We start from the raw sequence: 24,523 nt of genomic DNA on the forward strand, positions 1-24,523 counted from the left end.
GCAGAGACTGTTACCAGGAGGAAGAAGGTTCAGTAACTGTCATACTCATTATACTTGCAGATGAAGAGAGAAGGCGGCCAGACTCAATGACTAACAACCTCAATACTGTAAGAAGGGAGGCAAGATACAAAGAATGCCCATGTGTTTGACACCAGAGTGAGACACAAGATGAGCACCCAAACAACAGGGGTTACCCCTCAAGTGCTTGCTACAACCAGCAGCATCCAATTACAAGCATCTTCACGATGACCAGAAGACCACTGCTTCTGGAAGTTCACCATAATACTGCCCACCATTTTAACGGTACAGGTTCACCCTAGTCCAAGAATCACACCCTACCAAGAAGGGATGAAAAGCAGAGAAGAGAGATGTGAATCTTGCCTGGGGCCACACAGAATAAGGAAGGCATCTAGGAGAAGAAACCCAAAGCGAAGATTCTTGGAGTTCATCATCCAAAGTGCTGTCAATACACTCAACTCTGTCCTTTAACACAGTCACAATGCAGCCCTTTGATCTCTTCCTTGGGTCATGGGCTGATGATAATGGCTCATAAACCAGATCAACTGATACAGTTTTTCACCCAAGTTCCCTCCTCCCATGCTGACCTCTCCTTCCTGCCCAAGGGGACTGAGTGTATGTACAGTGTATGCTGAAAGCACACTCACACCTGGAAGGTGACACCTCATAGGAACAACAGACACAGCTTCATAGATGAACATTATAAGAAGCTACCAATATCCTGGACTAAACCTCCTGAGAGGAGGACTTCCAAGCCATATTTGCCTCTTTCACAAGCACACACCTCAGCCTGCATGGCTACTGTTAGTGTCCTGGCATCCTCTCCAACCAATCCCACCTGTTAGCTCAGAATGCAACTTTCTCATTGGTTGCTGCCCTGTTTATGACATCATTCACCCTTCAACCCAACCTACCAGCCCTGGTAGGTTCTTGGGGTTGCCATGGTGATGCCTGTAAACAAATTTGGATCATCACAGGTCACCTGTGACCAGTGACCAGTAAGTGCTGTCTGATACCGGACACACTTGCCACTCAGGTCAGCTGATCAGACAAGGACAAACAATTCTCTTGCTCCATTGTACTGTGGATTGCTGATACTCTCCCCCCGCCCCACAACCATGGCAGGTAAGGAAAAAAAATTTAAAACATTAAAGAAATAAGGGATCACTTCTCCCTTATTTTTTACTATACTTTTAAATTTTTGTGTAATGGGTATACTGTTGATGCTGATAGAGATATCGAATTGAATGTCACATTTAGATTTGGTTCTTACTGAGGCTGGAAAATATGGACCTAAAAGAAGACAAACTGCAGAGATGACCCTGGATGTACACAAAGGTAGTTTGGAACTAGTGTTACAGATAACCACAGAGTAAATAAATGGCACAAGACATTATCATATCCCAACCCATTACTATGCAGCCACACTGTTGAGATTAGTCTAGGTAAAGGTTTCCTGTCACATATAGAAAACAATATCCAGCTCTAGTCCCTGGCTCTAACACTCTATCCAGTCCATCTTCCACAGCATTCTCCTCATCTTTTGGTAGGGTTGGATGTTATCAACATGGACTGGCTACTCCACAGTCAGTTGTTCTCTGGACAAGAACTGACACACCAGTGTGCGCACGAATTCTCACAAGGATTCTCAACTAGGAGAGTTATAAGAAATTAACAATTACTGTGGAAGTGTTCATTGAAGAATCAATGTAACCAACTTTTAATTAAGAAACAATCTTATTCAGAGATGAACCACATGCTACATTAGAAATCCCAAACTGTCACTTGAAACATAGGCACTCAACATGAAATGTTATCAGCAGGTTGTATTCATGTAGTCATATTGGATGTGTACTGAATTTATATTAAAAAATAACAAGTAGTGACTTACATAAAAAGTAGTGGGGAACAGAAGGAGCTAGATGACAAAGGTCATCTTAGCTAAATACAGTTCTTATCTATGAAAGTCCTGATATGACATTTCATTAAGAAAGGTCAGAGTAGAGCCAAGCCTGGTGGACATGGAAAGAACCTACAATGCCAGCAGTCTGATGCAGAGACAGTCCAGTCTGTGTGATTTCAAGGCCAGACTGATCTAGGTAGCGACTCTCTCTGCCTACATAGAAGAAGATCTGCACAGAACAGGTCAAAGGCACAGGCATGAGAAGCTGTCTAAGGTTCTCCTACTTTAAACACTTCTGTTCTGGGACACAGGTGTGAGGCAGTGCCACAGCAGGAATCAGAACAAGACAAAGCAGGGCAAAGAAGGCTGTTGTCTAGGTCAGAGCAAGGGTCAACATGGATGAACTAGGAAGTCCATGCCAGCACAGGAAGAACAGGCAGCTCACTAAATGAATGCCATCCTATCCTTTAACAAGAATCATTCTGAACCATTTGTTTGGGATATGTGAAGGAAAATGGGTCTCAGACTCTCCCTGACTGTACAAACTGGAGATAACAAAGATCTTCAAGGGAAGACACACAGATTCCATCTAACCCCCTTCCCATTTTCCTCTTGCTTCCTACAGAAAATTTCCAAAGTGCACCTTTCCTTGGAACAGAATGTGCTCTGCAGCCCTCTGTGCCTGGGCTGAGGAATGCCATGCCCATAGCAGGAAGTGTGTGCAACTTCTCCAGGGTCTCCACACCAGCTGTGAGTGCAGCATGGCTCCTGCCATCAGACTCCAGCACTTGTTGCCAGCAGCTAAGGGACAGTGCCTACCCTTCCCTACCAGCTGGCACAACCATAGTGACTGCACTGACTGACCAGGGCCAGATCTCTGCCTCAGCACTCTCCTATCCAGGTGTTCTCCAGTGGGATCCCACGGGAAACACTGACCAGAGGGGAGCTGCACTCCAGGACTTCATTGTAACTGTCATTGACCAGAATACCACATTCTCCTCCTTCTCTAGGAGAGCCCAGGGTGATAATATTTTAGATCCCAATGCCTTAGTCCTCTCCTATCCAACAATGTCTGCCAACCTTGTTCAGGCCACACCACCACAGGTACCAAATCAAGGATACAGCCTGGCACTTTCCTACCTGGAGGGCAGCCAGGTCTATTACAATGACTTCAACAGCCTGGGGCCTCTGAGGTCTGGAGAACATGGGCAGTGCCTGCAGGCCTGTGGCTCTGTGTCCTACTTTGGGGGTCAGGCCTCTGCTCTGCAACCAGAGATGGTGATGGTGCCAAAGGAGTTTCAGTCAACAAATGTCCAAACACCCTTCTCCACCTCTGCCATCTACTATCCCACACCTGCTCAAGACATGCCAGACACCAGTCTTCAAGGTGAGTAGAGCCAGGAGGGAGGACTGAGATCAGCACTCAAAGCTCAAACTTTCAGGAGTGGATGTCCTCAGGGAGAAAAAATGGGAGTCCTGAGAGTTCAGCCTTGTTCTGGCTCACCATCCCCATCTTCAGTCTCTATAATGACTGACAATGCAGGGCAATGAGTGGCATCCATCTCCATTAAGACATGTCCAAGGACACCACCACAGACAAACGCATCACTGACCTAGCTAATCAGTCCCATGCACCATTCACAGCAATCGCCTCCTTCCTAGTCTATTCCTCGGGGCTGTAGAGGACACCAAGGCCTTTCTGTTTGGTAACACGTTATTTTCTCTTGCTTGAATTCTGATTCTAGAGCAGTGCACTGCAAAACTGTCCTAGAGGAAGTATTACTTGCAGATTCCAAGTACTGGCCCTGCTGTTCTCTTTCAAACATAAGTGCATTGAGAATCATGTATACCTGCTGTACCAGAGTACAACTGCTTAGTTGGGCAAAGCTTCTCTCTCATTCTCATTCTCTCTCTCTCTCTCTCTCTCTCTCTCTCTCTCTCTCTCTCTTCTCTCTCTCTCCTTCTAATTCCCCTTCTCTCTCCCTTATTCTTTTGCTATGGTTATTCAGAGGTGAGCCAAGGCTATGCATGATCACTAGGATATTTTCTAAACTACAAAGATAACCCAAGCTAAAGATTTCACCTTCTTAAACAAAATTTTATATCATTAATAACAAGACTGTGAAATGTGGAGCTGGAGGAAATCCAGGGTTTTTGAAAATATTGTCTTGCAGGAGTGAGGAACTGGGTTTGGATACCTGAACCCATTTAGAATCTCAGGCAACAGGGGGAATTTGAGTAATGCCAAGAGTTGGAAGACACAAGCAAGTTCTTGAAAATTATGGACCAGACAACCTGCCTGATAGCAAACTTCCACAGAAATGAGGGTCACTCATTCAAAGACATGGGAAAGGAAAGGGAGGACCACACCCCAAGGGAATTCTGTCACCTCCCCATGATCACTATGCATGCACACAACACACAAACACTGAGGAAAACACAAATATCTGAGAAATCATGATATCACATGGTTACTAGAAATAAGAGAGTGGTCACAAGTCTCCCAACAGAGGTGCTCCTGTGCTACTCAAGCAGAGCTCATAGGAATGCCTTCCCCACTGCTGTAGGGGTCTGAGTACTGAGGAGCACTGAAAAGTGGGGAGCACCTCACTTACCAGGCACTGACTTCTTCCTTGACTCTTTTTCAGTGGTGAAAATGGAGACAGCCCTGGGATTGACAGCTGCAGGCCAGACACTCTGTCTGCTGCAGAGTCCAGACCTCTGCAATGCCTGCATGCAGGATGTGCAGAGGTCACCGCCTGTCCATGGGGACTGGTCATTAACTGCCCCCATAGACAGTCCTTCAGAATTCCTGCCCTTGCCTCCTGCTCCAATCTTGAAACAAACAGAGAATAACGACTTGGGTTTGATGATAGATGATCTGTCAACTCCTCTGGATGCCTATGAGGGCATAAAAGAAAACCAAGACCCAACACTTCTCCCTTTAGCACATGCCAACATGCAGCAGGCCCTGAACTACACTGATTCAGGGAGCCTAAAACAGAAGCTTTCTCCTGACAATGCCACCTTGGGAAGCAGCAGCCTTGGTCAGGATGAACCTGGGGTGCTGCAGAGTGTGATGGGCTCCAGCATGGACTTTGCAGACATGACTACACTGGTGGCAGATATTCATCTTCCCAGACTCTCCAACTCAATCACTGATAGGAACCCATTCCAAGATCCCACAGCAACCCAATCCAAAGACATCAGCAGGGATCAGGTCCAGGAAAGCTCCAGCACTATCAGTGTACCCGTGGACCAAGTGAGAAAGAATGGCCAGAAAGCCTCAGAGATGCTAGATGGGTCTCCTCAGGCCAGAATCCAGCTCCAGGAATGGGTGAAGGGAGAAGAGGTTGTGGGCAGTGCTGGGTCTAGAGAAGGGGCTATTGACAACATGCCTAAGCGCTTGGAGGGCAAAGCCCAGAAAGCCACACACAGCATGCCCAGCAAAGCAAGGGCTCAGGGGCAAGACAAGACCAAGAGATCCAGAGAAAACAACTGCAAGAAAACAGAGGAGCTTAAGCAGTCAAGGAACAGAGTCAAGGCAGACAAAAACACCACCATGCCAAAGAACAAGAGGAAGAGGAATCCACCTGAGCTCAGCCACAACAGCTTTAAAAAGCCCCGAACTCACCTCAGCATGCACATGCTAGAATCCGTGCAAGTCTTTTACCCACTGGGGAAGAAGAGTGAGAAGAAAACTGGCATCTCTTCCTCCCAGGCTCGGCCAAACTTCAGCAGCTACAAAGATCCCAGGACAGGCCCAGCCACCACATCACTTTTGGATGTGCCATGTGATGGCCGAGGCCCTGGTAAAACCCCAAGCAATGCTCAGAGAACAGAGAGAAATGCTTTCAGGGAGTGTAGTCCATCTCCATCCCAGTATAAGCTGCCCCCACCTGGCAAGGTCAAGTTAGTACCTCTGCCTTTTCCAGCCCTGGACATGCCACAAGCAAGACCTATTTCTACAAAGCCTCTCTCCCTGGCTTCACACAGGGCCCCTGCACTGTACCCTGTAAGGCCTCATTCTGACTCAGCTCAGTCTACCACACCCAATCCATCTAAACCAGCTCATGCCAGCACTTCTTTGATGGCCTCTGACAAGCCAGTTCTGCCTATTGCTACCAGTGCCACACGAGATAACATAACCAACCCCATCCAGTCTTGCACTGGGCCTCAGCAAGCTGTCTGTAGGCCAGTATCCTACAGGGCATCATCTCACCCTTCACTACAGAGGGAGCTTGCCTCTGCTGACAGGAAAAAGGCCCCATCACCTCCCAAACCTCAAATCCAACATCTACTGCAAGACTTCAGCCGCCAACCAATTCCATGGAGGAATGTCCACATTCCAGGGCCAGTCATCTCACAGCCCATCACAGAAGAGCAGAGGCCAGAGAGGGAGGCCATGAAGAGGCGGGCTCAACAGGAGAGAGAGAATGCTGCCAAGTACACCTCTCTGGGAAAACCGCAGCTCTTCCTTCAGAGGTAGAAGGATATGGAAATTTCCAGATATTTTGGCTATGTCATGTAAGGGCTGTCCTAGGCATTGGAACACAGTACTCTTCAACATAGAGAAGGTGAGATATGGAGACACATATGCATGCATACATTGGATATAAAGACTTGGACATAAGTATAGATATGTAGGTACGTATGGAGTTAAGGTGAATAATATGTGTACATCCCAGGATTTACACATAATTTTTCAGACATAGTTTCATTACTTGTAAATATCTGAAGACACTAAATGTGACTGGAGAAACTAAAGTTGGTTATATTTTATCCATGTATAAGTATATATATATATATATATGGTTTTGATGGTTTCTTTGTACCTTTGCTGTTATTCTTTATGTTGTCGAAGTAGTAATATATGTTACATAAATACATCATATGCTATAAGTCCCTGGTAGTGTTATTTAAGGTAAAAGTAATTAGCCAAAACTTGTAGTGGTAATACAATTATACTCTTTGACTTTTATTTTTAGGTAAAATAAATTCTCTGAACTTGGTGTGTTTTCTATAGTGTATTCTGTTATAGTAAACACACTCCTGTTCTTACCACAATTCCTCCCATTTTGAAACACTCACCCCAGCCCTTTATTATTTACTAGTCTGGGACAGAGGTCCTCCTGAAATTTCATGAAATGAAATACAGGAGTCCATGTGCACACTATCAAGTACCCACCATAAAGAGAAAATAGACAAGGTTGATCAATTTCCTGACTTGGGCATCATTTGATTACTCTGTCTCAATTGTATCCATATTTGAAATCATCCAATTATGCTTTATTTTGTGTTTGTGTGTTTGTTTGTTGTCCACCTGAATTCCTGTGGAACACATGTGTGGAGTGCCCACAGAGGCCAGAAGAGGCCATCAGACCTCTGAGGTCTGGAATTAAGAGAGATTGAAAGCGTCCAGAAGGTGTTCCGAAGTAAGCCTGCGGATAATGTAAGAAAAGAAAGTATTCTCATCTACTGAGCCATCTCATGAACCTGAGTTGAATCCACATACTTCAAACAACACAACTTCATTTTCTCTATGGCTGAAAAGACTTCACGTTCAATGAACATCCCACTTTCTTCACCCATTGCCTTGCTGTTGGACACCATGCTTGGTTCCCTAATATTCTTGAAACGGTGCTGCAGTCAACACTGATGGGCAAGTACCTCTCTAATATATTGAGTTCTTTCTTTGGAAAGGCATATATGAACCATGTGGTGGGCCAGGTTTTGGCTTTTGGAGGATCCTCCACACTGACATCCAATCAGGCTGGAAATTTTCCACCCTCTCCAGCATTTCCTAGCATTCCTTTTTGCAGACTCTCTCAGGGGCGGCTGTCATTTCTTTTCTAGTTGGCCTTGGATGGCATCTAGGAGGTTCACTATGCCTTTCCCTGATTCTTCCTCAATCTGAACCATTGTATGTCCTCACTATCTTTGAAGAAATCAGGGAGGACTGTCTTTCTCTTTGCACTGTACTCCCTGGGTTGCCTTCTTTCTTATGATTTATGTATTTTCTCTAATTCAAATAATCTGATATTAATCTTCTTACTGGGGTAGCAATAGCAAAGATGTCCTCCTCTTCTCTAGCACCATCTCTCAAATAACTGTTTCTTTTTTTCTGGGAACAAATGCTTTACTTCCCTGAGAGACCATCTGTCAACTATGGCCAGGATTTCTTGAGTGGCCCGTGTGTTGCTCCATTCTGGCCTGTCTGTGAACATTCAACTCTTTGGCACACTCTGGGCTCTAATATTATCAGGGATACTCACACCATTGCCTCTGAGGCATTTGGCACTTATTTGAGAGGGTGACACATAGGAGATATAACCAATTGATTTGTTACTTTGCTTTTAGTTTCTTGAGACATGTTCTCTCTCCATAACCCTGCATGTTCAGGAACTAACTATGTTGATCAGGCTAGCCTTGAATTCACAAACATCAGCCTGCCTCTACCTCTAACACTATCTCTGCCTCTGCCGATGACTCTGACTCTGCAATTACCCTGGCCCTGTCCCAGGCCCTGGCTCTAACACAAGAGTGTTGAGACTAAAAGCACAATCCCACAAACAAATAGAATCAAGTTTCTTTTTATCTATGTGCATATCCAGGTTTCCCAGCATGACTGGATGAAGAGGCCATGTGGAAGCCAAGGTGCATTTTTCTTATCTACTAAAAATCTGAATATCTGAATATCTGTAGCCATGGCAGAGATCCTAAGAATGTCATCCAGCTGTTGTAGGGGCCTAAGTGCAGAGGTGCACTGAAAGGTGCACATCCCACTTACCAGGTACTGAGTTCTTCCTTGACTCTTTTTCAGAGGTGCAAACGGAGACTTCCCTGGGAATCACACATCCCTCAGCGGAAGAACAGAACTCTGCTACTCCTACACCCTGGATTACCATATGAGGATACCACCTGTTAATGGGCACAAGTCATGAACTACCCTCAACCACAACCTTCAGAATTCCTGGCATTGCCAAAAGCTCAATGCCTGGAACAAACAGAGAACAACAACCTGCATGAGATGGCAGCAAATCTGTCAGTGCCTCTGGCTGCCTTTGAGTGCATGAAAGAACACCAAGACCCATCTCTCCTCCCTTTAGCACACCCTGACATGCAGCATCCCTTGCACTTCACTGATGCTGGGAGCCTAGGGCAGAAGCTTGCTTCTGACAATGCCACATTGGGAAGCAGCAGTCTTGGTCAGGATGAGCCGGGGGCATGCACAATATGTTGGCCTCCAGCATGGACTTTGCAGACATGACTACACTGGTGGCAGAAGTTCACCTCCCCAAATGCTCAACCCGCTCTCTGAACTGAACCAATTCCAGGTTCTCACAGCCACCCATTGCAAAGACTCTATCGTCATCGGGAGCGATCAAGCCCAGTCAAGATAAGGTGACATCAGCACACACTTAAACCAGGTGAGGAGGAAGGAAGAGAAAAGCCCCCATCTGATTGATGGAGATTCTCTGGCCAGAATCTAGTATCACTACCTGATGGAGGGACAGAGCCTGAGAACAGTGCTGTGGCTAGAGAAGGTGATATTGACAACATCACCCAGTATATAGAGGGCAAAGCTCAGAAAGCCACACTCGGTAGGCCCAGCAGACCTAGGAATCATAGGAGGCAAGACCAAAAGTACTAGAGAAATCGACTCCAAGAAAGCTGAGGGAGCTGATGCTATGAAGTCACAGAGTCAAGACAGAAGACAAGCCCACTGTCCTCAACAGCAACAAGAAGATCAATCCACCTGTGTTCAACATTGTTCGTTCTAACAAGGGCTAAGTCCAGTCTAACTCACCTAGAAAATATTAACAAACCCAGCATGAAAAGATCCTACTACCTGAATGCAATGATCCTCACAGGGACAAATTTGAGTACAGCAGAATGATGGAAAGCAATGGCTTAGGGAGGCCTCTGGTTATATCACTCTCTGTGTGTGGCTTAATGACAGATTTGACCACAGCCATCAAACTACTGTGTTCATCTTATCCCCTAGGAGCAGTAGAAACAGATTTGGATGGATATCTTCTAACCTTGATATTATTTTAAACTTTATGTATTCAAACTAAGGGTCTTGTAAAATAGTCCTTATTAAAGAAACTCAGGAAGCATTTTTGATATTAAAGCAATTCACACAAAGCTGTACCTGTATTGAATCCTCAATGTCATTATTTCTCATTGTACTATTCACTGAACACGATTTTTTAAAACTATATATTGTACACTGAGCCCAGTAACTTTGTGACCAAGGCCTACGCATTCCTTAACTCTCACCCAAAATCTTAGGCATTGTTCATATGCTCAACAGCATTGCCTTAAGTGTCAGGAATGGAACATGTAGGTGTGTGTAATCTCTGACCATATAGCAAGACAGCTTCAGGAGATAATTGTCTGGGACTGGATACATATGGTATAAAATGATTATCTCGAGTTACAAGAACTCTCCTACACTCACCTTGACTACACTCATCACTTTAGCTGAAATGGTTCTGTTGTGTGTAGACATCACATATTCCTTATCCATTGCTCTGTTATTGGACAGCAAGATCAGGTAATATAGATATTCCTGAAAAAAAGCTGCCATCTATACTCATGTGCAAAGCAATAACATGTTCAATTCCTTGGAATAGTAGGGAACGAAATTGAGATAGACCTGGTGTTGGTGTTTAAAGTGACTCCATACTGAAATAGAGAGAGAGTAGAATACTTCACACTATACCCACCAACTTATTGGTGTTTCCTGTGGAAGCAATACTTGGAAGACCCCTACTCTCAGTTAACTCTCCACTTCTATTCTCTAGCATCAAGAAAGACCATTTTCCAATGGGCCTGGTGTCCACATTCAAGTAATGTCTAGAATGACAAGTCAAGTTTTCATGAACCTCCATGGCTCCTTCTACTATGTACAGTTAAGATTCACAGCCACAGACATGTCTATCACTGCATACATCTCTTCAATTACTTTCAAAGTTCTCCATCCATCTGATCATCCATAACAATAGGATGTTTACTTGATTTTGAAACATAAAGACATGCTACACCATTCTAACCTACCACTCTAGCTCTCAATTCCATTGGGCTCCTACTGGCAGGACATCCCTGAGCTTTGGGTGGACTGGTTTGTGCATGATCCATTCTGAGTACCAGCCAGCCATCTCACCACAACAGCAGCCACTGAGTCTCAGCAGCCTAAACAATGACAAATCTCTCCAACAGCAACAAAAACAATGCCAAAGGAAGGCCAACAAAGAGTCAGACTGTAACAGTTTCAGCTGCACCTGAAACTATATTAATCTCCTGCAAAACCACAAAGGTTTAGAAGGGAAATGTAGAGACCCAACCATTCCAGTCAACAAAACAATAGCAATTGTCTTCCCTCTAGACCTGGAACTCCTCCATCACTGGAGATTTTGTGGTGGCTTGCAGTACAAGATAAGAATTCCCTTCTGTGCAGGTGTACACATATCAAATTGGAGAGTTGTTTAAATTATAGCTATCAACTCTGCTTTCTCTGTACCAATGTATACATCTCTCTTGTGTAGATGTAGCCAACTGTCTTATTAAATAAGAAACAGGGAACCAATGCAAAGAAGAAAGCCAAGAGATCAGAGCTAAGAGCCTTACCTGCCTGCTGCAGCTAGCCTCTCCAGCCAAGGGACCTCTCTGAAAGAGAGCTACTTCCTGTCTGTTTGTCTTGATATAGACTTTCTATTCTGCCTTCTCATTGGTTGTAAAAACCAACCACATGACTGCCTCCTCACTGCCTGTTTGTACAGTTCTCCAGGTCTTCTATGGCTGGTATTGAGATTAAAGGCTTTTGTCTCCAATGATGGCTGTAACCTTGAACACACAGAGAGCTACCTAGCTCTGCCTACCAAGTGCTGGGATTAAAGTTGTGCACCACAAATGCCCAGCTCTGCTATGGCTTCTATTAGCTCTGACCCCCAGGCAACTTTCTTTATTAACATACAAATAAAATCACATTTCAGTACAAATAAAATCCCACCATATTTCCCCTTTTCTATATTAATAAAAAGAAAAAAGGAAAAAGGTTATAACTAACAAAAGAAAAATTATATACAAAAGTACAATAACTATATACAACATATACAAGTAAAAAATACCTAAACAATGTCTAGTCCATTTGTATTTGACAAATTCAGAGAAAATAATTCCATTATCTATTCTATTTTGGTAAGTCCAAAATGTACCTAATTCACTTTCTATCCTTTCTATTTCAACTATAACTAACTAATCTTCAACTATAACTAACTAATCTTCAACTCCCTCAGAGATCCAAGAAGGAAAATGATATTACCTAACAAAAACAAAAACAGGAAGTACATGCAAGCAACTTCAAAAAATGTGAGTTGACATAAACAGCCAGCTGCCTGGACAATCACCTGATGTTTCTCCGAAGTGTTGGGGCATCATCTTCAGACTATTACTTAGTGTATCTGACAGACTTATTTGTGAAGTAGGATGTACACAAGGTCAACAGTTCAACCTCACATTGGATGAGAGCAGTCCACGTACCAGAAACACCTGAATTCCACTAGTGCCATGTCATGATTCAGGATTTTAAATTCTGGATATTGTTGATGGTTTTTTAATTCAGCTGTTCATTCTTCTTGGCTGTGTATATATATGGCTGCATCTCAGCATCCTGTTCATCTCCACATCCCTCTATTAAATGCCAGTCTACTATTGAAAGGCGTGAGTTTAATTACTCTTCAAGAATATCGGTTTCAGCTGCTGTTCCATTGCACATCAGAAGCCAATGGCCCACTCCCTGTTCAGCTGCCTTTAAAGAAAAGGGCACTGTACCTTTTCCGGATTGTGAAGGCCACTTCACGGATGGTGCCATATTGTCCTGGCCTCAGAAGATGCCTTTTGATAAAGCCATAACCATACTTGTTTTGGCAAGAATCAGTAGTCCTTTGTTTCATGTCCTGTTTGTTCATTTTGTCCTGTTGATTCGAGGATACTTTGTTGTCCAGTGGCTAACTTTTGCCACAATGAAAGTTATCTCCATATGCAGTTTATTCAATGCTGGTATTTTCTCTGAAGTAGATTGGTGTTGCCAGAAGCTGACATGTCTCATAGTCATAACAAAAAAGAAAAATTTTTCTAAGTTATTAAAACATTTTAAATGCCATATTCTGTAGATCTGAAGGGTTTGAAGATGACTGTCTATCTCAAATATATCTGCTCAATTTTTAAAACATACCTAATATGACTACAAGTTCTATTATAATGTCTAACTACTAACTTTCATTTCTTAATATCCTAATAGTTGGTAATAATAACATTCAAGGATGAGAAAATTGCATTACATTGTTAAAAGAACAGTATAAGTACAATTAAAAATATACATATAGCATTTTCTAATAATATCAATTTCAATGTATATAATTTGTTTATAAAATAAAACTTTCCAACCCAATGTAAAGTAATTAAACTAGTAATTGTCTTGTTCTTTTCTTTGTTTTTTAAACAAGAACCTTAAATCTAATCTCCTTTGCTTAGTCTTTTTCCTAACCCTTGACAACAACTTGTAATCAACCCCCTTAAAAATGAAAATGATCCCAGACCCAAAAGCCATTAAAAAGACCAAAAAACCACCCACCCCACACCATTTCTTTGGGAATGTGGGCGTCAAATTCTTAAAATTGCCCCCTGCTGGGTATGGGCAAAGGTAAGTTTATCCTGAAAAGAAAAATTTTAGGTTAATTGTCAAATTCTAGGAAAGATAACTATATCCTTTGTTATCCAGCCTGTGTATAATGCCAAAGTTCAGGGTTACCTCAAGTCCTTATTCAAGTAGTCTTTGAGACTGGATCTTTTCAGCTAGCCATCTCAAAATTGCTCTGAGCACTTTGTAGTTCAAAGCTGATCTGTAGATGATGTTTGTCAGCTTAGTGATATTATTATTGTCCACATGGAATTGTTGTTGTTGTGGGGCCCCATCTTCTTCCTGGAGACTTCAGTTGATGTTAGGCCTGGCCATAATTTCCTGCAGAAAACTGATAAGAGACTCGAACACAAAGACATATATATGCAGCTAATTGAAGCCTTTTTTAAAAGAATTAGTTAGTACTCTATATGACCATTCATATCTTAACAAAGTTTAAAATGTATATATGTCTATTTATATATTAATCTTGTAAATTTTGATATAAAATGTATACTTGAAGAAAAGTTTAAAGAATCAGAATAGAATCAAAGAGTTGAGATTAGTAATAGAATAGTCCCTTAATTAATTTGGCTTTTGTCCTGTCCCACAGCAGATGATGGCTCTTTTCTTCTGGCATGATACAGGGAGTTTGCATTTTCCTTTTAACAACATGCTTGAGTTTAAAGAAGGAGAGAGCCATTCTCCAACTCCAAAGTGAGCTTTAAATTTTAATTGAACTGGGACTACTAGAAGACCAATAGTGTTAAATTTCTGTAGAGAAGAGCAGAAACAAACATTTAGAAAAACTTATAAAATTTTTTAGATGATATACCCATACGCCATTTCACTCTGTTTCCTGGGATAGATAATTTGTCCCTTTTCTTCAGTTGTCTCATTTGTCCTGTGTTCTTCAGATTCCTTAACCTTCATTCTCCTAAAAGACAAAAACAAAAACCTTTCCCCAAGACTAATTTTGGGGATGTTCCTTTTTGTCAAGTTATTATCTGATTAAATGAAAAGGCATGTGTTACTGGTATAAGTTAGTTTAAATTGGATGTTCATGCTGGTTGATGAACAATCACCTCCTCTAATTAAGAGGTCTCTCTTGTTCAAATTGAACCTTTATCAATTTTGATGGTACCCACAGCTAATCTTCTCCTGTAAAAACAAAAGCAAAACCTGGTCCCCAATGTAACACATATCCTCGTTTCCATTCTGAGGTTAGCACATCCTTAAAGTATATAGGCTGATTTAATTCTGTATTTTTTCTATTATCCAATGTGTCTCTGCAGCTGTTGTTCCTTTCTCATTGGCATTCAGAAAATTCAAAGTTAGAAGAGCATTATGCAGTCTATTTCTGGGGGGTTTTGTTACTCCTTTCTGTTTATTTAGCATATCCTTTAGAGTTCTGTTGTAACTTCCTATAACTACTTGACCTGTAGGATTATGTGGTATACCTGTAATATGCTTTATATTGTAATAAGCAAAAAACTGTTTCATTTTAACAGAGATATAAGCTAGAGCATTGTCAGTTTTGATTTGTGCAGGTATACCCATGATGGCCATAACTTCTAGCAAATGAGTGATTACAGAATCAGCATTTTCAGAACTCAAAGCAGTTGCCCATTGAATAAGTGTTGATGGTATGGTGTACATATTTCAATTTTCCAAATTCTGCAAAGTGAAACACTTCTATCTGCCAGATTTCAATCCTCTGATTACCCTTTGGGTTACATCCTGCTGGTAATGGCATTTGATTATAGAAGGCACAAGTAGGACATTTCTTTACTATTTCTTTGGCTTGTTGCCAGGTTATGGAAAAATCCTTTTTAAAACCATTACTATTGACACGATGTGTTTTTATGAAATTCTGAGCCCTCCAGCACATATGCTATCAATAATTTATCAGTCTCATCAATTGCCTTGTGCTAGAGGGCCTGGCAGACCAGTATGGGATCAAATGTGAGTTATATATAAAGGATGACTCATTTTCCTGATTGTATCTTGTAATTGAATAGTGAAGTTAATTCTGAAGCATCAGGGATAAATTCTGCAGTCTCAATATGTAATACTACTCTTTCAGCATACTGAGAGTCCATTACTATGTTGAGAGGTTCTGAAAAATCCATGAATACCAACAGAATAGCATACAATTCTGATTTTTGAACTGAATTATAAGTACTTTGGATCACTTTACTTAAATTTTCTGATTTGTAACTTGCCTTTCCTTGTTTGTTGGCATCTGTATAAAATGTACGAAATCCAGATATGGGTTTTTCCTGTACAATTTGAGGCAAAATGCAATCACCTCTCTTTATAAGATCAATTCTGTAGCTTTTGGGATATTTGCTGTTAATTTCTCCCCAAAACTTATTGCAAGCTCTTTGCCAAGGTTCACTTTCTGTCCATAATTTTTCAATGTCCTCTTTAGTTAAAGGTATGACAATTTCTGCTGTGTCTATTCCTGCTAGTTGACGAAGTCTCAATTTTCTTTTCCAAATCAAGTCAGAGATTTTTTCCAAATAAGTTTTTAATTTTTTATTTGGATTATTTGGTAAAAATATGCATTCCAATATAATACCTTCCCTCTGCATTAATATTCCAGTAGAAGAATGCCTAGAAGGTAAAATAACCAAAATGCAATCCAGCTTTGGATCAATACGATCCACGTGCTCTTCATGTACTTTCTTTTCTACAAGACAATTCTTTCTCAGCTTCAGGTGATAATTCTCTTGGACTATTTAAGTCCTTGTCACCTTCTAAGATTTTGAACAAATTATTCAGTTCATCATTTTTTACCCTAACAGTAATTCATAGATGAGAAATGTCTCCAAGTAATCTTTGAAAATCATTAAGAGTCTGTAGTCTGTCTCTCCTAATTTGCACATTTTGGGGTCTAATTTTTTGTTGTTATTATTTTATTTCCTAAATAATTAATAGAATCTCCTTTTTGTATCTTTTCAGGAGCAATTTTTAATCCCCAGAAGGGCAAAATTTTCTTTACTTCTTCAAACATTCTTTCTAAATTATCTGCATTTGAGTCAGTTAGTAAAATATCATCCATATAATGATAAATTATAGATTTAGGGAATTTTTTATGTATCACTTCCAATGGCTGTTGCACAAAATATTGGCAGAGAGTTGGGCTATTCAACATTCCCTGTGGGAGAACCCTCCATTGAAATCTTTTAACTGGTTGAGAATTATTATAAGTAAGCACTGCAAAAGCAAATCTTTCTCTGTCTTTTTCTGGTGAGGGCACTGAAAAGAAACAGTCTTTTAAATCAATTTACCAGATTTCTTTTTAATAACAAATACAGGAGAATTCCAAGGGCTTGTTGATTCTTCAATATGCTAATCATTTAACTGTTCTACCAGCTCTTCCAAAGCGTGGAGTTTCTCTGTTGTTAAAGGCCATTGCTGAACACATACAGGATTGTCTGTTAACCATTTTAAAGGTAGAGCTCTTGGTGTCATTGGGAGATCATCAGTTTTTGTGCCCTGTTCTTGTATAATATGGATGGCTGGTGACCACTCAGAATAATGCCTTCTAATATTTCTCTCAGAAACATGTGCTGGTTTATGATTTGTTTCTGAGATTGGAGTGATGTCAATCTGAGTATTCCATTGTTGCAACAAGTCTCAACCCCACTGGTTCATAGCTATGTTAGCCACATATAGTTTTAATTTTCCTTTCTGCACCTATACATTCGAGCCATCTTGCACTCTGTTTCACTCAAGATAGTGTCCCAATTCCTAACAGTTGAATGTTTTCCTCCTGAAGAGGCCAAGTTGGATGCCAAAATTCTGGTGCAATTATGGTCACGTCCACACCTGTCTACCAGACCAGACAACAAAACACCATTTATTTTTATCGTTAATTTTGGTCTTTGTTCATTAATAGAAGTTTGCCAAAAAATTTTCTTTGTTTTTTCCTAAATTTTCTATTCTCTATGTTTCATCATCCTGACCACCATGATTTATTACAATAGGCATTTGGTTACTTAGTTGCTCTGATTAGGGGGTTTGAACTGCAGGAAAGGTTTTTCCCCCGGCCTTCAGGGCTTCAACAGGTTCTCAACCACCCTAAGGACAGAATGTAGGGACAGGAGACACAAAGGAAATACACCAAGTCAAGATTCTGATCAAGGTGCAACTTTATTTTTCTCCAGGAGGGTTTATATAGTTCCTGCAAGGTGGGGGAGCAAGAAGGTATTATCTGCATAGGGTGGGGCAAGCTAACAGGATGTTTATGGAGGATGTTTACAGGGTGAAAGAGTCAAGGGCTCTGACTCAATGTCCTGTTGCAGGACAACCTGACTGTAAGATGATATATTTCCCTGTCTTATCAGGAGTCTGTATTTTTCCACTAACTATAGATTCTGTCCTTGTCCATGACAGGTTTGAACTGGATTTGCTATGGGGGGCCTGCCTGAGGCCCCTCTGGGAGTTTCCTGGAGACTGAGACAAATGATTTCCTTGCCTGTCCCTTGTTGATCTACATTGGTTGGTCCAGTGTTTTCCCTTACCACACCTTCTGCATACACCAGAAGGAAGGGGTATTCTGTTGCCAGTGTTCCTTGAAGAAACATTGTTTCTAGGAATGACCTGTTTACAGTCCCTTTTCAAATGTCCTTGCTTTCCACATCCAAAACATCTAACATTCCTCAAACCTTTTGAAATTGCTTCTCCTACCCAAATATCATCATGCTCATCAGCCTCCACATTAACTGTGTCTCTAATCCAATCTTCCAAGGGTGCAGATCTTGCCTTTAATGGCCTTATTATTCTCTTGCACGCTGCATTTGCATTCTCAAAAGCCAAAGATTTGATTATTATCTGACTAGCTTCTAAATTCGGGACCATTCTCTTTACTGCTGAAGCCAGTCTTTGTAAAAAAATCTGTGAAAGATTTTTTGGGCCTTGTATAACCTTTGTAAATGACTCAGTTTTTTTCTTGGTTCCTCAGCTCTGTCCCATGCATTCAAGGCTGCCGTTCAACATAGAATTAAGGATTGGACATCATATAAACATTGTGTTTGTACTGAAGCATATTGGCCTTCTCCAATAAGCTGATCCTAGCAGACTTGTGTTCCTCTATCTCTCCATTGATTTTCTATATTTTTAGCCTCCTCCTTGAACCACATTTGCCACTGGAGGTTTTGTTTTGTCTGGGTTCCAGAACAGCCTGTGCAAGCTCCTGCCAGTCCTGTAGTAGAATCCTACTATAAGTTGACCAGGAGTTTAACATTTGCTTTACATATGGGGAATGAATGCCATAAGATGCTATTGCCTCCTTAAACCTTCATGAGTCTAACATTTCAGTTGGAATCCAAGTATTTTGTCCATTCTCTTTACCAGGTAGTTGCTCTATGGCTACCAGATAAATTAAGGGTGATTGTGTGAAAACAGGCTTTCTTTCTGTAACCTTATGATCCAATTTTGAAACAATTTCACTGTTAATTTCTTCTGTCTGAATTTGAATTTCTCTATAATTCATTTTTACAGGTTTAACAGGTTTTTCTAAAACTGTTATCCTGGCACTTAAATTGACTATGTTTTTAAATATTAAAATGAGGATAAGAAAAGTAATAAACTGCATAATTTGATCAATATTAATCTTCTCATATAGTTGTTCCATTGTCAGACTGCCTAAAATTTCAAACAAAGCCCAATTTTCTTCCAATGTACACATAAAACCCATTTTTTTTAATATGGAAAAAATTCTCTTTTAAATATTTTCTTTTAAAAATATCTGATATTTTAATTGACTTACCAGTCTGTGTAGAACTTTAGAAATCCGAGGGAATTTCAAAACACCCACCTAGTGTCCGAGGTATGAATCCAGAGAGAGAGAGGGGAGAGAGAGAGAGAGAGAGAGAGAGAGAGAGAGAGAGAGAGAGAGAGAGAGAGAACAAGAAAGTGTAGCCACAAGTTCTGGCTAAAAGCTTAAATCCAGCCACGTGTTCCTGATTAAGTCGAGTCAAGCCTGGACTCCAGCTTCCTTAAGCCCCGACCACGTGCATTGGCTTTACAGGCAGGGGCCCTGTTCAGCAGGACAGGCCTGAGTTGTTTGTAGCACCAGCTTTAAGCAAGTAGCTCCAGCTGCATGCAACTGCTTGGAGCTACCGTCAGTCTGGCCTGAGACCAAGCAGACCAGGCCCGAGCTAGGGAGCCGGGCCACACAGGCTGGAAACCAGACCTGCTGCCAAGCCAAGCCAAGCGATTTTTCATGGATTCTTGTCACGTTGGACACCAAATTTAGATGTAACCAATCATCTTATTAAATAAGAAACACAGAACCAGTGCAAAGAAGGAAGCCAAGAGATCAGAGCTAAGAGCCTTACCCATCTGCTGCAGCTAGCCTCTTCAGCAAAAGAGAGACGTACTTCCTGTGTGTTTGTCGTGGTATAGACTTTCTTTTTTATTTTTATTTTTATTTTTTATTTTACAATACTATTCAGTTCTACATAATAGCCACAGATTCCCTTGTTCTCTCCCTTCCTGCCCCCCTTTCCTTCCCCCAGCGCACCCCCCATTCCCACCTCTTCCAGATCAAGGTCTCCTCCAAGGACTGAGATCGACCTGATAGACTCAGTCCAGGCAGGTCTAGTCCCCTCCTCCTAGACTGAGCCAAGCATCCCTGCATAAGTCCCAGTTTTCAAACAGATAACTCATGCAACGAGCCCAGGACCTGGTACCACTGCCTAGATGCCTCCCAAACAGATCAAACCAATCAACTGTCTCACCTATTCAGAGGGCCTGATCCAGTTGGGGGCCCCTCAGCCTTTGGATCATAGTTCATGTGTTTCCATTCATTTGGTTATTTGTCCCTGTGCTTTATCCAACCTTGGTTTCAACAATTCTCGCTCATATAAACCCTCCTCTTTCTCACTAATTGGACTCTCAGCACTCCACCAGGGGCCTAGGCGTGGATGTCTGCATCCAGATTCCTCAGTCCTTGGATGGGGTTTATGGCACAACTATTAGGGTGTTTGGCCATCCCATCACCAGAGTAGGTCAGTCCTGGCTGTCTCTCGACCATTGCCAGCAGTCTTTTGTGGGGGTATCTTTGTGGATTTCTGTGGGCCTCTTTAGCTCTTTGTTTCTTCCTTTTCTCATGTGGTCTTCATTTACCATGGTCTCCTTTTCCTTGTTCTCCCTCTCTTTTCTTGATCCAGCTAGGATCTCCCGCTCTCTTTCCCTTGACCCTCGCCCTTCATTGCTCCCACTCATGTCCAGGCTGTTCATGTAGATCTCATCCATTTCTCCGTGTCTTTCTTGGGGTCCCATTTTCCAGGTAGCCTCACTGGTGATGTGAGTAGCAGTCCAGTCATCCTTGTTCCACATCTAGCATCTTCCTATGAGTGAGTACATACCATATTGGTTTTCCTCAGGATGATTTTTTCTAGATCCATCCATTTGTCTGCAAACCTCATGATGTCATTGTTTTTCTCTGCTACGTAGTATTCCTTTGTGTATATATGCCACAATTTAATTATCCATTCTTCAGTTGAAGGGCATCTAGGTTGTTTCCAGGTTTTGGGTATTACAAATAATGCTCATAAGAACATAGCTGAGCAAGTGCTCTTGTGGTATGATTAAGCATTTCTTGGGTATATGCCCAAGAGTGGTATAGCTGGATCTTGGGGGAGATTGATTCCCAATTTTCTAAGAAAGCACCATATTGATTTCCAAAGTGGTTGTACAAGCTTGCATTCCCACCAGCAGTGGAGGAGAGTTCCCCTAGTTCCACATCCTCTCCAGCATAAAGTGTCTTCAGTGTTTTTGATCTTAGCCATTCTGACAGGCGTAAGGTGGTATCTCAGAGTTATTTTGATTTGCATTTCCCTGATGATTAGGGATGTTGAGCAATTCCTTAAATGACTTTCAGCCATTTGAGCTTCCTCTGTTGAGAATTCTCTGTTTAGTTCTAAAGCCCATTTCTCAATTGGACTGTTGGTCGTTTTGATGTCTAATTTCTTGAGTTCCTTATATATTCTGGATATCAGTCCTCTGTCACATGTGGGGTTGGTGAAGAACTTTTCCCATTCTGTAGGCTATCGCTTTGCCTTGTTGACCGTATCCTTTGCTCTACAAAAGCTTCTCAGTTTCAAGAGGTCCCACTGATTGATTGTTTGTCTCAGTGTCTGTGCTACTGGTGTTATATTTAGGAAGTGATCTCCTATGCCAATGTGTTCAAGACTCCTTCCTACTTTCTCTTCTAGCAGGTTCAGAGTATCTGGATTTATGTTGAGGTCCTTGATCCACTTGGACTTAAGTTTTGTGCACGGTGACAGATATGCATCTATTTGCAGCCTTCTACACGTTGATATCCAGTTATGCCAGCACCATTTGTTGAAGATGCTTTCTTTTTTCCATTGTACATTTTTGGCTTCTTTGTCAAAAATTATATGTTCATAGGTGTGTGGGTTAATGTCAGGGTCTTCAATTCGATTCCATTGGTCCACATGTCGGTTTTTATGCCAATACCAAGCTGTTTTTATTACTGTAGCTCTATAGTAGAGCTTGAAGTCAGGGATGGTGATGCCTCCAGAGGTTGTTTTATTGTACAGGTTTCTTTTAGCTATCCTGGGTTTTTTGTTTTTCCATATGAAGTTGAGTATTATTCTTTCCAGGTCTGGGAAGAATTGTGTTGGTATTTTGATGGGGATTGCATTGAATCTGTAGATTGCTTTTGGAAAGATTGCCATTTTTACTATGTTAACCCTGCCTATCCATGAGCATGGGAGATCTTTCCATTTTCTGACATCTTCTTCAATTTCTTTTTTCAGGGACTTAAAGTTCTTGTCATATAGGTCCTTCACTTGCTTGGTTAGTGTTACCCCAAGGTATTTTATGTCATTTGTGGCTATTGTAAAGGGTGATGTATCTCTAATTGCCTTCTCAGCTTCTTTGTCCATTGTATATAGGAGGGCTACTGATTTTTTTGAGTTGATCTTGTATCCTGCTATGTTGCTGAAGGTGTTTATAAGTTTTATCAGTTCCTGGGTGTAATCTTTGGGGTCACTCAAGTATACTATCATGTCATCTGCAAATAGGGAAAGCTTGACTTCTTCCTTTCCAATTTGTATCCCCTTAATCTCCTTATGTTGTCTTATTGCTCTGGCTAGAACTTCAACTACTATATTGAATAAATATGGGGAGAGTGGACAGCCTTGCCTCGTTCCTGATTTTAGTGGAATTGCTTTGAGTTTCTCTCCATTTAATTTGATGTTGGCTGTTGGCTTGCTGTAAATTGCCTTTATTATGTTTACGTATGTTCCCTGTATTCCTGATCGCTCCAAGACTTTTATTATGAAGGGGTGTTGGATTTTGTCAAATGCCTTTTCTGCATCTAGTGAGATGTTCATGTAGTTTTTTTTCTTTGAGTTTGTTTATATGGTGTATTACATTGATGGACTTTCGTATGTTGAACCACCCATGCATCCCTGGGATGAAGCCTACTTGATCATGGTGGATAATTGTTCTGATGTGTTTTTGGAGTCTGTTTGCCAGTATTTTATTGAGTATTTTTGCATCAATGGTCATGAGGGAGATTGGTTTGCAGTTCTCTTTCTTTGTTGTATCCTTGTTTTGTTTAGGAATCAAGGTAATTGCAGCTTCATAGAAGGAGTTTGGTAATGTTCCTTCTGTTTCTATTATGTGGAACAATTTAGAGAGTATTGGTATTAACTCTTCTTTGAAGATCTGGTAGAATTCTGCACTGAAACCATCTGGTCCTGGGCTTTTTTTGGTTGGGAGACTTTTAATGACTATTTCTATTTCCTTAGGGGTTATTGGACAATTTAAATAGTTTATCTGGTCTTGATTTAACTTAGGTATGTGGTACCTATCCAGAAAAATGTCCATTTCTTTTAGGTTTTCCAGTTTTGTGGAGTAGAGGTTTTTGAAATATGACCGTATAATTCTCTGGATTTCCTCCATGTCTGTTGTTATGTCCCCCTTTTCATTTCTGATTTTGATGATTTGGATTCTCTCTCTCTCTGTCTTTTGGTTAGTTTGGATTAGATAATCTATCTTGTTGATTTTCTCAAAGAACCAACTCTTTGTTTCATTAATTTTTTGGATTATTCTCTTAGTTTCTAATTTATTAATTTCACCTCTCACTTTGATAATTTCCTGGCGTCTATTCTTCCTGGGAGACTTTGCTTCTTTTTGTTCTAGAGCTTTCAGGTGTGCTGTTAAGTCACTAGTGTGGGATTTCTACAACTTCTTTATGTGGGCAATTACTGCTATCAATTTCCCTTTTAGCACTGCTTTCATAGTGTCCCATAAGTTTGGGTGTATGGTGTCTTCATTTTCGTTGATCTCTAGGAAGTCTTTAATTTCTTTCTTTATTTCTTCCTTAACCCATTGGTGATTCAGTTGAGCATTATTCAGTTTCCATGAGATTGTAGGTTTTCTGTAGTTTTTGTTGTTGTTGAAATCTAACTTTAAACCATGGTGGTCTGGTAGAACACAGGAGGTTATTCCAATTGTTTTGTATCTGTTGATATTTGCTTTGTGGCCAAGTATGTGGTCGATTTTGGAGAAAGTTCCATGGGGTGCTGGGAAGAAGGTATATTCTTTCTTGTTAGGATGGAATGTTCTGTAGATATCTATTAGGTCCAATTGGGTCATGACATCAGTTAAGTCCTTTATTTCTCTGTTAAGTTTCGATTTGGGAGATCTGTCCAGTGGTGAAAGTGGGGTGTTGAGATCTCCCACTATTAATGTGTGGGGTTTTATATGTGGTTTAAGCTTTAGTAATGTTTCTTTTACATATGTGGGTGCCCTTGTGTTTGGGGCATAAATGTTCAGAATTGAAAATTCATCTTGGTGGATCTTTCCTGTGATGAGGATGTAATGCCCTTCTTGATCTCTTTTGATTGATTTTAGTTTGAAATCTA

The 24,523-nt window shown here is 41.1% G+C and overlaps 2 protein-coding genes across 9 annotated transcripts in view; one reads left to right on the forward strand and one right to left on the reverse strand.

Annotated features, from left to right (window-relative positions):
* Positions 1–24,523, reverse strand: part of LOC107400214 (disks large homolog 5-like) — a 68,685-nt gene that overhangs the window by 20,266 nt on the left and 23,896 nt on the right. For 3 of the 6 annotated variants that reach the window (XM_076544816.1, XM_076544814.1, XM_076544815.1), the window contains 2 exons: positions 13,740–14,544; positions 12,470–13,032 (listed from right to left, as the gene is read on the reverse strand). Coding sequence is in view for 3 of the 6 variants with exons in the window: in XM_076544813.1 (XP_076400928.1) it covers positions 12,337–12,367 (31 nt within the window). In the remaining 3 variants the exon portion in view is untranslated. Of the gene's footprint in view, positions 1–12,336; positions 13,033–13,739; positions 17,663–24,523 lie in introns of those variants that run through there. The other 3 variants (XM_076544813.1, XM_076544811.1, XM_076544812.1) reach the window with 2 other exon arrangements.
* On the forward strand, positions 951–10,072 carry LOC143267346 (uncharacterized protein C2orf78 homolog). 3 transcript variants are annotated; one of them, XM_076544809.1, is made up of 5 exons: positions 951–1,143; positions 2,547–3,308; positions 4,570–7,583; positions 8,536–8,578; positions 8,745–10,072. In XM_076544809.1, the coding sequence occupies exons 1-3, from the start codon at positions 1,137–1,139 to the stop codon at positions 6,408–6,410; spliced, it is 2,610 nt and encodes an 869-aa protein (XP_076400924.1). In that variant the 5' UTR covers positions 951–1,136; the 3' UTR covers positions 6,411–7,583; positions 8,536–8,578; positions 8,745–10,072. The 3 variants fall into 3 exon arrangements, with proteins under 3 accessions (XP_076400924.1, XP_076400925.1, XP_076400923.1); XM_076544808.1 differs by lacking the exon at positions 8,536–8,578 and adding an exon at positions 1,279–1,356 and having other exon boundaries at positions 1,012–1,143; XM_076544810.1 differs by lacking the exon at positions 8,536–8,578.

This window comes from Peromyscus maniculatus, chromosome 9 (assembly GCF_049852395.1).
Source record: "Peromyscus maniculatus bairdii isolate BWxNUB_F1_BW_parent chromosome 9, HU_Pman_BW_mat_3.1, whole genome shotgun sequence".
In the NCBI taxonomy this organism is placed as follows: Eukaryota; Metazoa; Chordata; class Mammalia; order Rodentia; family Cricetidae; genus Peromyscus; species Peromyscus maniculatus.

Coding starts and splice junctions, on each gene's coding strand:
- LOC143267346 (XM_076544808.1), top strand. Junction 1,357..2,546: donor GACCCTGGATGTACACAAAG/GTAGTTTGGAAC, acceptor TGCTTCCTACAG/AAAATTTCCAAAGTGCACCT. Junction 3,309..4,569: donor GCCAGACACCAGTCTTCAAG/GTGAGTAGAGCC, acceptor ACTCTTTTTCAG/TGGTGAAAATGGAGACAGCC.